Consider the following 12,087-nt stretch of genomic DNA (forward strand, 5'->3'; position numbering starts at 1 on the left):
GCTTTAAACTGTCCCTTATCTATTAATTAATAATGCTGTCTTGTGCATGTTACATTGTTGAATATGGCAAAGAAATGACATTAAAGACAAGACAGGGAAACAAGCGAGCTCGTCCATCTGTCACCCTCTCATTACTATCCACAAACCAATCCTATTTAATACCCACGTCATCCTACAGTAAGCCACTGCTTACTGTATGAAATGATTTACTCCCTCTGATGCAATTACGAGTGTGTTAACTGGACATACTGTTGTCCACAGAAACGCTATTATAGACCAATAATTTTGTTGAAGAGTTCAGGGAATTCTCTTGACATTTTGTGGCAAATGTACACTGATATGCAGGTTGAGCCCATTGATCATAATAGATTTAAGTGTGTACAGCAGGCCACCAAAATGACAGAAAAGTGATGGATGGACTTAATTGATTATATGTGGGAAAATACAATTATTACTTATTGTCATTCACTGGCATTATAACATGGTGCGTATGTTACTGTTGGCATAATAGGCACAACCAGATTCACTCTGAATACATAGCAGTGTGAAAATCAATAACCGTAGAAAACGGAATAATTAATGAATGGTCAAATTTATGGAGGACGGAGCAGTAATGTGTGACGTATGCCCTGACATCCAGAGGATGACATCATCGACGTTGTGAACAGGCACGTTGTTAAGTAACGAGAGGGGGAGACAGACTCGAGTGGAGAACGGCCGCTCGCTCGTGCCGCTGGAGCTTCTCAGGGACTATCAACAGGGAGTGCAACCGACGACAGAGCTAAGAGCTGGGGGAATGAGAGTCGCCAGAATCCGCTCCCATCCTCCTCTGCCCAGGCCCCTATCCGACTGACAACCATCAGAACAGAATCTCCACCGAACCAGCTCTCATACGAACCCAATATCGGGTGAGTGGCGGGTCGGGGAACCGGAGAAACCGAGGGGGAAAAGGGGCCTGATTCGGCCGAATCAGAGTCTCGTAGTCACGGCTTAACAGGAGAGGGGGAGGGGGCGAGTAGTAAGGATGGCTATCTACACAGGCTAGTCCAGTACATACATGGGTGCGGTTATAAGTAAGAAACAAAATGTGGCGAAGTGCGATAACATTTACAGCTTCCTTCAATTTCGAGCATATTACTGGTGCAGTAACGTTACGTATCACGGTTTGGTTAACGTAAATCTACTAGCTTACTCTTAGTAGCTAACAGTTAACTAACGTCAGTGCCTGCGGTTGGTATTTTTACTAACGTTACTTAAAGCGTCTGCAAATTAAATTCACGGGTAAAATATCATTGCTAGCTGTTCGCAGATTTGTATTATATATAATTTATTTTAATATTGTAGCAAATATTTTGCCCTTGTAACGTTAATCACAACTGACTTGCTTCTCATCAAATTGAAACCAGTAAACAGACATGTAGCTGCCATTACCGTTGAACAAAAACAAAATGATTCGCCTACAATTGAGGAAGTTGGGGTTATTTTGATGCTTGCAGTTTGTGTCGAGTCTGTAACACACGAGTTAACTGTAGAGTGACAGCTGCATGAGTATGAGAGGCGTAGCACTGCTCTGTTTTTCATGTGATTGTGAAATCCTCTGGCTTTGGGTCTTGACATTTTTTATTGCTGTACACAGGACTTATTTTGCTACGTCCATGTAGGGATACTTTCTACGTATCAAGGAATTTAAAACTATTTCACACTTGGGATTTAGGGGATCACGATGATACATATAAATAATTTAATCAAAGTATAACACCTCAGGACACCCCCACCTCCACAACTACCTCTACCACTCTTCTAACCAGCAGGTATGTGCTGCAGCATCTTAACCAATCCACTGTCCCGCAGAAGATTACTACCATAATAGCACATGATACTTATCCCAGTGCAATGTGATGGGCTAATTCCACTTGCTTCACACACAGGCCATCTTTGGAAACATTAAATAACGCTTTCCAGTTGCTACTCAATGTACATGTTATCTGTTTTTGCAGTAACTTGCAAAGACACATACTGTGTAAAAGTTTAAAATGAACACATATATTCAAAGGATAACCATATGGACACAGTCTTCAACATGCAGTGAACCAGTGTGCGATTTAAAACTGTGTTGTCACTGATCCTGTACCAAGTAATTAATCAATGGCACTTACTGTGTAGCCTTGTGATTAATGTGGGTCTGTGGCTGCAGCACATGAGACACCCTTTTGGTATAATGAAACCTAACCCTTTATTAACCCAAATCCATCTGCCTCCATCACCTCTACTATGGCAGGTTCTCCTCCCATCAGCCACGGTTGACAAGGAGGTCTGGGGCCTGCATCTTATGTGTAGTATGTTGGGTTAGTTGACGTTTTCACTTGAAATGGGGACAGTACAGTGCAAGTGGTTTTGAGTTTGAATCATTTAACAAGGCTCAGATGATCCAAAATGATAGTATGTCAGCTATCATCACCGTTTTAAGTAGTTTTGGAACAGGATTGGTGTCCGCAACTCTTTTTGTCCCACTTACAAAGTAACCTCTGGGATCATTTACTGTGCGATCCAGGGAGATCTGGATGGAGCACTGACTGTACAGCACTAGTCCTGCAGAATTGATGACTCTTCAGCTTGCTTGAGTTGGCAAGCCCATGAAACTGAGGTTGTCTGAGAATGCTTTGTCGTGCAATTTCTGAGTTGTCATGAGACAATTTCATGTTTTCTATAGGGCATGTGTGGATTAAGGCCACTCTTCATGGTGCACCACAGGAATCAGTAAAGCTGATACGGTCTATTTCATGTATTGCCTTGTTGAATTGTGGTTAGGGCAGATGACATGAACTCATTTGAAAGCTCAGAGCCTGACTGGAAGTGTGTTTTTTGAAGTTGCAGCAGTGCTACATTTGGAACGAGGGTCCACGGTTGCTATGAAGGGCACAGTTTGTTTACATAGTGTTCCCAGATTGGTGGTGAGGAAGCAAATCTCTTGGATAAATTAATGCCCTGCACAGATACATTCTCTGCAGCACTTTGCTTTCTGAAGTTTATTGCACAGAATTGTCTGAGGGCCATGACACAGATAAAGCCAGCCAGCGCTCCTCGGCTGCTCATGCCTTCCCTCCCTTGGCAGTGTCGGCACAGAACAGTGGAGAGCTTAGTCTTGCTTTCGCAGTGGCTGCACAATGTGGCGTGGTAGAGGGAGTACTAAATAAATGATGATCTTGGTCCAGCATCACGTGCAGTTCAGCCCAGAAAATGCACTTCATTTCCTTATGTGTGCCAAATCTTAGTACTCATGCAGCAGTTGATACTGCTCCACTTCTTGTCCAAATGGCAACTGGCGTTTCTGTCTAGCCCTCATTTTGCTGTATTTCTTTCTCCTCCCTTCCCTGCTTTTGCTGATCTCACTGAATCCCCCCCCCTCCTCTCCCAACTACCCTACAAATCTAATCGTGTGTTGCTGGAGGCCAGACAGCTGTTTGCTGATCAACTAGCTCTGCTCAGGCTATGTTCTCACACAAACTCTCACATGCTCAGGTCGGTGTGTCCAGGATTGACGATCATCATGTGAGAAGCTGACTGACTCCTGTGGATACCCTCCCTTGTTCTACCACTTTGGAGAGTGGAGGAAATACACCAATGTGATGTACAGTTCAGATGCACAGTAGCTCATCCTATAATTTTTCAGTGTTGGTGGTGAGAGAGACACAGACAAGCTGGCCTGGTGTTACATGTCCTTTACAGTCTTCTAATCATCTCTGTGTTATCTATTGATGACAGTGACGACTCGCAACCATGGAGCTGAGAGTGGGGAACAAGTACCGGCTCGGGCGAAAGATAGGGAGTGGTTCCTTTGGAGACATTTACCTTGGTAAGTGGAAACGGACGCTGTTTTGTTTTTCAGTTGCATGCCTAACCCAACTTTCCATGTGTCTCACAGTCTCTCTTTTCATTCCGTACCATTAATTTCCCCCCCCCCCTCATCTGGGCGCTGAACCTGATTTTTCCTTCACATTCATCCATCATTTGCCTGGTAGTGGTGCGATTGCCATGGCTCTTACAGTTGTGGTTGTATTTTTGTGTCTCTCTTCAGGTGCCAACATTGCCACTGGTGAGGAAGTAGCCATCAAGCTGGAATGTGTGAAGACCAAACATCCACAGCTGCACATTGAAAGCAAGTTCTACAAGATGATGCAAGGAGGAGGTAAGGAGTGAATACAGCTTTGACACGCTTGGCAAGATTTTTCAACACATTCTTTATCAAATTTTCTGTCTCTGGCAATATTATAGATATAGATGCCCCAGTAAGTCTGCTGGCAAGATGTACAATGAATTATTTTAAACAAAATATGAATGACTTTCAGTAATTTTCAAATTGTTATGATAGAAAACTAGAGATGAGTAAAGGCATTTCCAGGAATTGCTTTTTTTGTCACATTCACTGTGTTTAAGTGTAAAAACATTACAATCATCATAGTAGGTGTGCCAGTGAAAACAAGTTGAACAGACTTCATGCTGACTGTGTTGATGTGTGTATTCTAGTGGGTATTCCATCGATAAAATGGTGTGGTGCCGAGGGAGACTACAACGTGATGGTGATGGAGCTGCTTGGTCCCAGTCTGGAGGACCTTTTCAACTTTTGCTCCCGGAAGTTCAGCCTAAAGACCGTCCTGCTATTGGCAGACCAAATGGTACAAATCAAACCCTCATGTTCAAATTGAGACAGTTTCCAAGTCTCCTCAGATAAGATGTCACTATGTGAAATAGATCTGTTTACAAATAGATTTCATAGAAAGAATATTTATGATCCCACTAGGTCATATGCATGACCTACTTGACTTTAATTTGTTTGTGCACGCTCTATATATAAACATTGCACATGATTCCCCCAAGGCTTCTTTAAAGATTATAGATGTTTTGGTCTTCACTACTCTTGTGCACTCAGTGTACTTTGTAATTCTGGCCTCTTCTTAGACTGTGCTGGCCTAGATATTTCATTTCATAGACGGCTCTCTCAAGCACAACTCATCTCACCTTTTGTTCTAACTGTAGCCAAGTTGCTGTGTCAGTCCTCTATATAGATGTTTGACTCTCCACTTACAGCCGGGAGTTATCACCTTTCTGTGTCCTGTCTTCATATATCTTGTCGTCCTCCCTTGTTCTCCTTTACGCCTTTAGTTTTGTCTAGATATTGATGTTTTGAGTGCACCTACTACAGCTCAGTGACTAAAGCTTTACTTTGTACCAAAGTATTTTATGTTGTGTGCTGCAGAGCCTGACAGTGTCACCACTCTTTGTCTCACCTGTCCTCTTTTAGATAAGTCGCATCGAGTACATCCACTCCAAGAATTTCATCCATCGGGATGTGAAGCCTGACAACTTCCTAATGGGCCTTGGCAAGAAGGGTAACCTGGTGTACATCATTGACTTTGGCCTGGCCAAAAAGTACCGTGATGCCCGCACACACCAGCACATCCCTTACAGGGAGAACAAGAACCTGACTGGCACAGCTCGCTACGCCTCCATCAACACACATCTTGGAATTGGTAAGGAACACTCAGAGTATACACACAAACCTGACATGCTTACTGTTTTTTGATTAAGGCTATTGTGTATAAGTCTCAAGAACCAGTGCCAGATTAGTTATTTGTAAGGCAGAGTATTGGTTAGACTCTCAAAAAGCAGCACTGCTCCAGGCAGTTCTGTTATAGCCCCATAATGTTTTCTAGAAAGACTCTATTATAGTTGAAGTGATTGATGTATTTTTACATTCTATATATTACTGCTATGGTAGGGAGGTTCAAGCGTTTGAAAGTGTGGATAATCCTGACTAAAGCAGACAGAAATGCAGCAAGGTAAATTGTGTTCAGTCCAGTCCAGAACTTTTACATGTCAGGCCCATCTTACCTCTTTTCCCTATAAAACTGTCAATAATAAATGTAATATTTTCAATCCATTTGAATTATTTGCTGTCTCACGGTTACCTGGTGTCCATGGAGTGTGTGGAGTATTCATAGTGTGGTCCTAAACAATAGGCAGCCTTAGTAGGGATTTAGACCGAAAACAACTGAGTTTAATCAATGCAGGGTGCTAGGTTGGTGGGGGCATGTTGCTTAATGTAGCAACGTTAAATATGACCCAAGAAGTCCAGTTTAGTAACAGATCTGTGAATGTGAGGGCTTATCAGATGCCAACACACTGCAAAGCGGTTTATAAAGACAGCTTTTTAAAACTCTGGAAAGTTACCACCATGGCAACTTTTATCTTTTGTCATGTCAGCTGAGAGGTAAGCAGTAGCAATACTTACAAACATGCTTTACAAATGAATCTACCAGGAATATGCACTAGCATGTGTATGATTGGCCAACCCAGTGCCTTGCCAGATGACACCATGTTGTGTTGCAGAAAAAGTTGAGCCTGGTTAAACTTTTTTCTGGATGACCCTGCGTTTTGACTTTTCATTCAAATGAATGATAGGCGTGAACACGGCCTTAGTCCTCTGGTTTACGAAAATTCTGTGTAATCCTGCCTCCAAATACCATGTAAAGTGTGATTCATCGGAGCTGGCTTATGATTTCATCTCCTGTTTATGACACTCATGCTTTGCCTGGAGGTGTAATACACTTCATTGTATGCTGGATTTTCCAGATTGTCATAAGTTGTCTTGGGAATCTTTTTTTAATCAGTCACATCCCTTTTCACTGCGCCCTTGTGTCTGTGTCAGAACATAATAATGGTCTTGAGTTCTTACTGGGGCCTAACATTTTTCAGCCAGGAAACTACCAATTCTAGCTCTGCATTCCATAAACTGATGTTCATCGTTGACACCCTGCCTCTCCTTCCCTTGTCCCCCTGTTTCATTTTGGATGTTCCTCCTATCTGTATCGGTCTCTTTGTTTATACCCACCTTATCAGATCACACAGAGGCTGTGAGGGGAGAGGGCTCATGAGAGAAAAAGGAAATGCCGCTTGGGATGGAAAATGTCATTTTAGTGTAATGAGCTCAAATACATTCTGCAGAGCACTTTTTATGACTAACCACTAGCTGAACAGTTGCAGCCCCAATAGGTTATATATCTCTGATGTATTCTGGTTAGATGTAATTGACTTATATATCGACTGGAGGGACAAACGTAAATAGAGGTGTACCGATATGGAATTTCAGGGCTGATAACAATAGACGATAATTATTTGTTTGTTGTGGCCGATATGATACAATAAACAATAATATTAATCAGACAATAAAGGCTAAAATGTGAAGAGGACAATAAGGGCTATATATTTTCAATGTGAAACTTACCAATCAGTATTGGCGGTTAGTGTATGTTGTGATTTCCTTACCTCACTTCCACTTTGTAAAGCATATATAAACACATGGTTCAGGAAGTCATTTTATTGCCTCTAAATAAAGGGAAGAACCACACTTTCAAGTGTTGTCTGATTAACTTGCTTCACAGGTTTCTCAGTAAGAAGTGCCTCATGAATACCTTATTTTGTTGGGTTATCATGTCAGGGAAATCAGCAACATGCTAAAAGATTACCTCACATTATATTACCATTTATCCTCCACACATACTGTATGTATCTGTAACAGACCCACAGATACTCAGTAAAATAGATAAGCAGCCCTGCACACTATGACCCAACCAGTTACCTCCATCTTTCTCTCGTATTTCCAACTGAAGTTGTGGTGAAAATTAGTTGTTTTGCTGAGTTGTGACGTATTCCCAACTTGAAGATCACTACAATGTAACATTGCTTCAAAGCGCAGGACCTTTTGTCCTAAGAGATGTAGTCTTTAATTTCTTGACTGCATGCGCTAACTTTTATTGGCCTATTAGTTGCCTGTAATCAACACAAATGATAAAGTCACAGGTGACTGAAGAAGTCAGAAGTTTCTTATTTCAAAAACTGTAAACAGGTTCTGTGGTAAAAAGTCCTCAGCACTAAGCAGACATCTCTCAGCTTTCTCACTCACTCTAAAATGCACTTTAACTCTCTGTCCACAGAACAGTCAAGACGTGATGACCTGGAGTCTCTCGGCTATGTCCTCATGTACTTCAACCTGGGATCTTTACCCTGGCAGGGCCTCAAGGCTGCTACCAAAAGACAGAAGTATGAACGCATCAGTGAGAAGAAAATGTCCACCCCCATCGAGGTTCTTTGCAAAGGATACCCTTGTAAGTGATGTTGCTATGGATGCCTCTGTGTTTTGGGGTGCACCTGTATTTCTGAAATTACCTGCAGTGATAGTTTTATCAGTATGGAATTGAACATCAACAATGCAAATGTTATCTAATCACAAAAAGGTCATCACTCATTCAATGATTTTGTGTGACGCTTACTGACAGACTTGTTTGCATTTTGATTTGCTCCTCGCATGACTGATTCTCTTGTTGTTTATTCCCCTACAGCTGAGTTCTCCACATACCTGAATTTTTGCCGTTCGCTCCGTTTTGACGACAAGCCAGACTACTCTTACCTACGACAGCTCTTCAGGAATCTTTTCCACCGACAGGGCTTCTCCTATGATTATGTCTTTGACTGGAACATGCTCAAATTTGTGAGTTGACATGAAGTGTTTCTAACTGAAGTAGTTAACTGATGTTTTGGTGCCACTTTACTCTTTCATCACAGCACTCAAAAATCTTGCTTCCAGACAGCTTTCTATACAATATAGTTAATTTAAAGATCTTGTCTATCAGGGTGCCAGTCGGACAGCCGAAGATGGGGATCGAGAGAGGAGGGCGGGAGATGAGAGGGATGAGCGGATTGGTGGAGCCCCCAGGGGATCTGCAACACGGGGCATCCCCCCAGGTCCCAACCCTGGGCCTGCCAACAGAGTCAGGAACGGGCCAGAGCAGGCCATTTCTAACCCTGCCTCACGGGTCCAGCAGTCTGGTAAGTGTTATGCAAAATTGCCAAAGTGTCAAATAGAAGTTGAGTTATAGTAAAATTAGTTCCCCTCTTAAACTTAAAATAATACCATACTGATACTAGAATATTTTCTTCCTGAATATCCAAATAAATTGCGTTCAGTTCTAAATTTTACACATTATTTCAGGGAACACGTCGCCTCGTGCAATTTCTCGTGCAGAGAGGGAGAGGAAGGTGAGCATGCGGCTCCACCGTGGGGCTCCTGCCAACGTATCGTCCTCTGACCTCACAGCCCGTCATGACCAATCCAGAATTTCCACATCACAGGTGAGAAAACAAACACCTCCTTTGGTCAGCCAGGTGACACACACTGTGTTAGTGGGGAAAAAATGGAAATTTGTGAGAATAAATTTGAATTGGCCAATGCAAATGTTATGTTACAACAGAATGATCCACTGGATTAACATTTTGCATAGGGCAGGACATCTAAAAAACTTAAATGCTTAAAAGGGGACTCCACCGAGTTTACACACAGTCTGCTTACAGGTGTTGGGAAGTACGATTGCATATGTGGAAAAAGGTTGTATAAAACCTTTTGTGGCTCCAGAGGGAGCTTCATTAAATCTGATAAATTTCCTCAAGTTATGTCAGTTGAGTTGGTGTCAGGTGAGGCTAAAGATCACAAGTCTGAACAAAAAAAATCTGACCATCAAGACAATTTTATAGGAGTGCAGGGCTAAATCGGTGGAGTGCTCATCTAAGTAACTGTATGCTAATGTTACAAGTGAAAGTCCTTTATTAAAAGATGTTGACTTGCATAAAAGCACAGAAGTATTATCAAACAAATCCACTTAGATTTACTTTAAGTCTCTTCAAGGTGTTCATTTTAAATATCTAGATAGTTTAATCTGTAATAAAGCCACATTTTATTACTGATCATATATTTTGTGTGAAAAATCTGAATCTGCAGAGTGACAAGCTGATAAATGTAGTAGAGTAGCGGGTACAATGTTTCCCCCTGAAATACACTGAATCTGACCGAATCCCTCTTAGTAGAAGTGGAGTAGAAATGTACATTTATTAAATATCTGGTAAATGTAATAACTTTAATAAAATAAATGGAAATACTCAAGTTAAGTACATATACATCATAATTGTAATTCAACACAATATTATAGTAAATGCACTTGGATACTTTCCACTGTTGCAAAAATCTCACCATCTAACAAATGAGTTGATGTGGCAGGAAACCACTAGTTGGCCCTGCTTGTTGTTTCAGGGGAAACAACAAAAAAGGAGATTATTATCTTTGGGAGTTTTACAATTAATGTATTACTTTCTGTCTTGTTTTTCTGTAGGATTGCTCTCTGCTTTAACCCAGTTTGAGAGTTTGATGTGTTTGCACGTTACCTCAAGGCTTAAACACCACAGATTCAGCATCCTTAGCAACAAGTTTGTGATGCGCAGTCAAAGTTGTCAGAACAATATTACTATTGGGCGACCGTCGTTATCATGACAAAATGTGTCCTGGGAACTGTATGGATGTGTGATATTGCTTCTTATAGGGGGATGTGTGTGTGTGTGTGTGTGTGAGTGAGTGACAACTAGACTTCTTGATCCTCCTCTGATTGTATATTCTGGTTCTTTTGCAGGTCAGCGTGCCATTTGAGCACATGGGGAAGTAGAACTGTTTGGCTCTGCATGCACATGAAACTTGACAGGTGAGGTCTAGTTTCACTCACACACCGACTGCAGAAATACTCTACTCACCAATACATTGCCTTCTCAAATGACTAACAATCCACTTGTTGTTACAGGGCTGCAAGGTATATTCATCGCTCCGGTTTATTTTCCTTCATTTTTACCTTGTCTCATGAAAAGATCATTGCCAATGGACACATGGATCTTTTGGACAGTAAAGGATCCAGGGATGTACGTGACTGTATCCAACATCCACTCTTTCATGAACCCTCTTTGCTAAACCCTGGATCACCACCACCTCACTACAAAAAGCAAACGAATGACAGTGCTGCACCATTATTACCCCATGGTTGCTTATAACTGCTCCCCCCCTCCTCCTAAAAACATTCCCACAATAACCCTCTGTCTGACAAATGTGAAGAACTGCATTAAAGAAGCAAAAAGGTATCTGAGGCACACGCATGTTTCTCGTCGAAGCTCAACTTCCTTTTTCATTTAGGCTTAGTAAAGATTTATCTTTCCGTTTTAACACTGCAGAACAACTTTTGAGTGAATGTCGTCTTTTCAGTCTTATATGAGAAAAACCTTTTAATTGGCGCTTGTTATGAGTTTCATTTCTTTGCTTTTTTTGAGAGAGAAATAACAGCTAAAAGATGAAGAAATGGGGAAGAGGTAGGTGAGAGGGTAGTGTATAAAAAGAAAGGTAAGGTTGAAAGGATGAGTAAGTTATGTTTTAGCTGTTTTTTTAGAGTAATGTTTCTGTTGAAGTAACCGTTGGTGCTTGCTTGCCCTTCATCCATGTTGTGATGATTTACTGTCCCTCAAAACTTAGCCACCAAAAACATCCACCACACCCCTTTCTTTGCCTGTCTTGACTTGCGTGTTTTCTCTGGTTTTAATGTAAGTAAGTGGGGTAAGGTGAAGAATGACCATAGATATTGCAAAGACACACTCCAAGTCTTGAGGGAAGCTCCTCAGGAAATTATCAGTGTATTTGACCAGAGACCATAGCTGCCCGTTTTGACTAACAAATAGCGGCTGCAATTTTTATGATAGTTCTTAATGTTACCTTTTTTATTCTTTTTGTTATTGGAGGTCATAGGGGAGTGGGCAGGCTCTGTTAGGGATGGGTCTTAGGGGGATGGGGGCATCCAATGATTTTTTTTTTTTTTTTTTAATGTTTACTTCACTGTAAATATTTTTTATTTCGATGTAAAGCCAAAATGTGGTTATTTGTTTTAAGGTGTAAAGTAGAAAAATGCATACTAATGACATAAATTGGGGTTGGGTTCAGAATTTTAGGTATTTAAAGTACTAAATAGAGGGATGGGCTGCTGTTGCTTTGCCAGCTGGGTCATCCAACATTTTGTGTGTGACAGTGAATCCCTGCTAAGAATAAAAGATTCATTTTTAGTTTGTATGCAGATTGTTTTTTCTCTGTTCTGTCTATTTATGTTAAACTAATTTTTATGTCTGAAATAACTTTCTCTCCTTAATGCTCTTATTTTGGATTCCTCTTCCTGTAAC

General features: G+C 41.3%; 1 protein-coding gene across 2 annotated transcripts; it reads left to right on the top strand.

The window, feature by feature from the left end:
• Positions 1-598: 598 nt before the first annotated feature.
• Positions 599-11,007, top strand: LOC121884913 (casein kinase I). Of its 2 annotated transcripts, none has more exons than XM_042394016.1 (11): positions 599-908; positions 3,763-3,853; positions 4,076-4,186; positions 4,525-4,673; positions 5,300-5,528; positions 7,992-8,162; positions 8,397-8,545; positions 8,688-8,883; positions 9,047-9,186; positions 10,512-10,580; positions 10,677-11,007. In XM_042394016.1, exons 2-10 carry the CDS (start codon positions 3,778-3,780, stop codon positions 10,542-10,544), a joined length of 1,254 nt encoding a protein of 417 aa, XP_042249950.1. In that variant the 5' UTR covers positions 599-908; positions 3,763-3,777; the 3' UTR covers positions 10,545-10,580; positions 10,677-11,007. The 2 variants fall into 2 exon arrangements, with proteins under 2 accessions (XP_042249950.1, XP_042249952.1); XM_042394018.1 differs by lacking the exon at positions 599-908 and adding an exon at positions 1,747-1,811.
• Positions 11,008-12,087: the final 1,080 nt, after the last annotated feature.

The sequence above is a fragment of the Thunnus maccoyii genome, chromosome 18, assembly GCF_910596095.1.
Source record: "Thunnus maccoyii chromosome 18, fThuMac1.1, whole genome shotgun sequence".
In the NCBI taxonomy this organism is placed as follows: Eukaryota; Metazoa; Chordata; class Actinopteri; order Scombriformes; family Scombridae; genus Thunnus; species Thunnus maccoyii.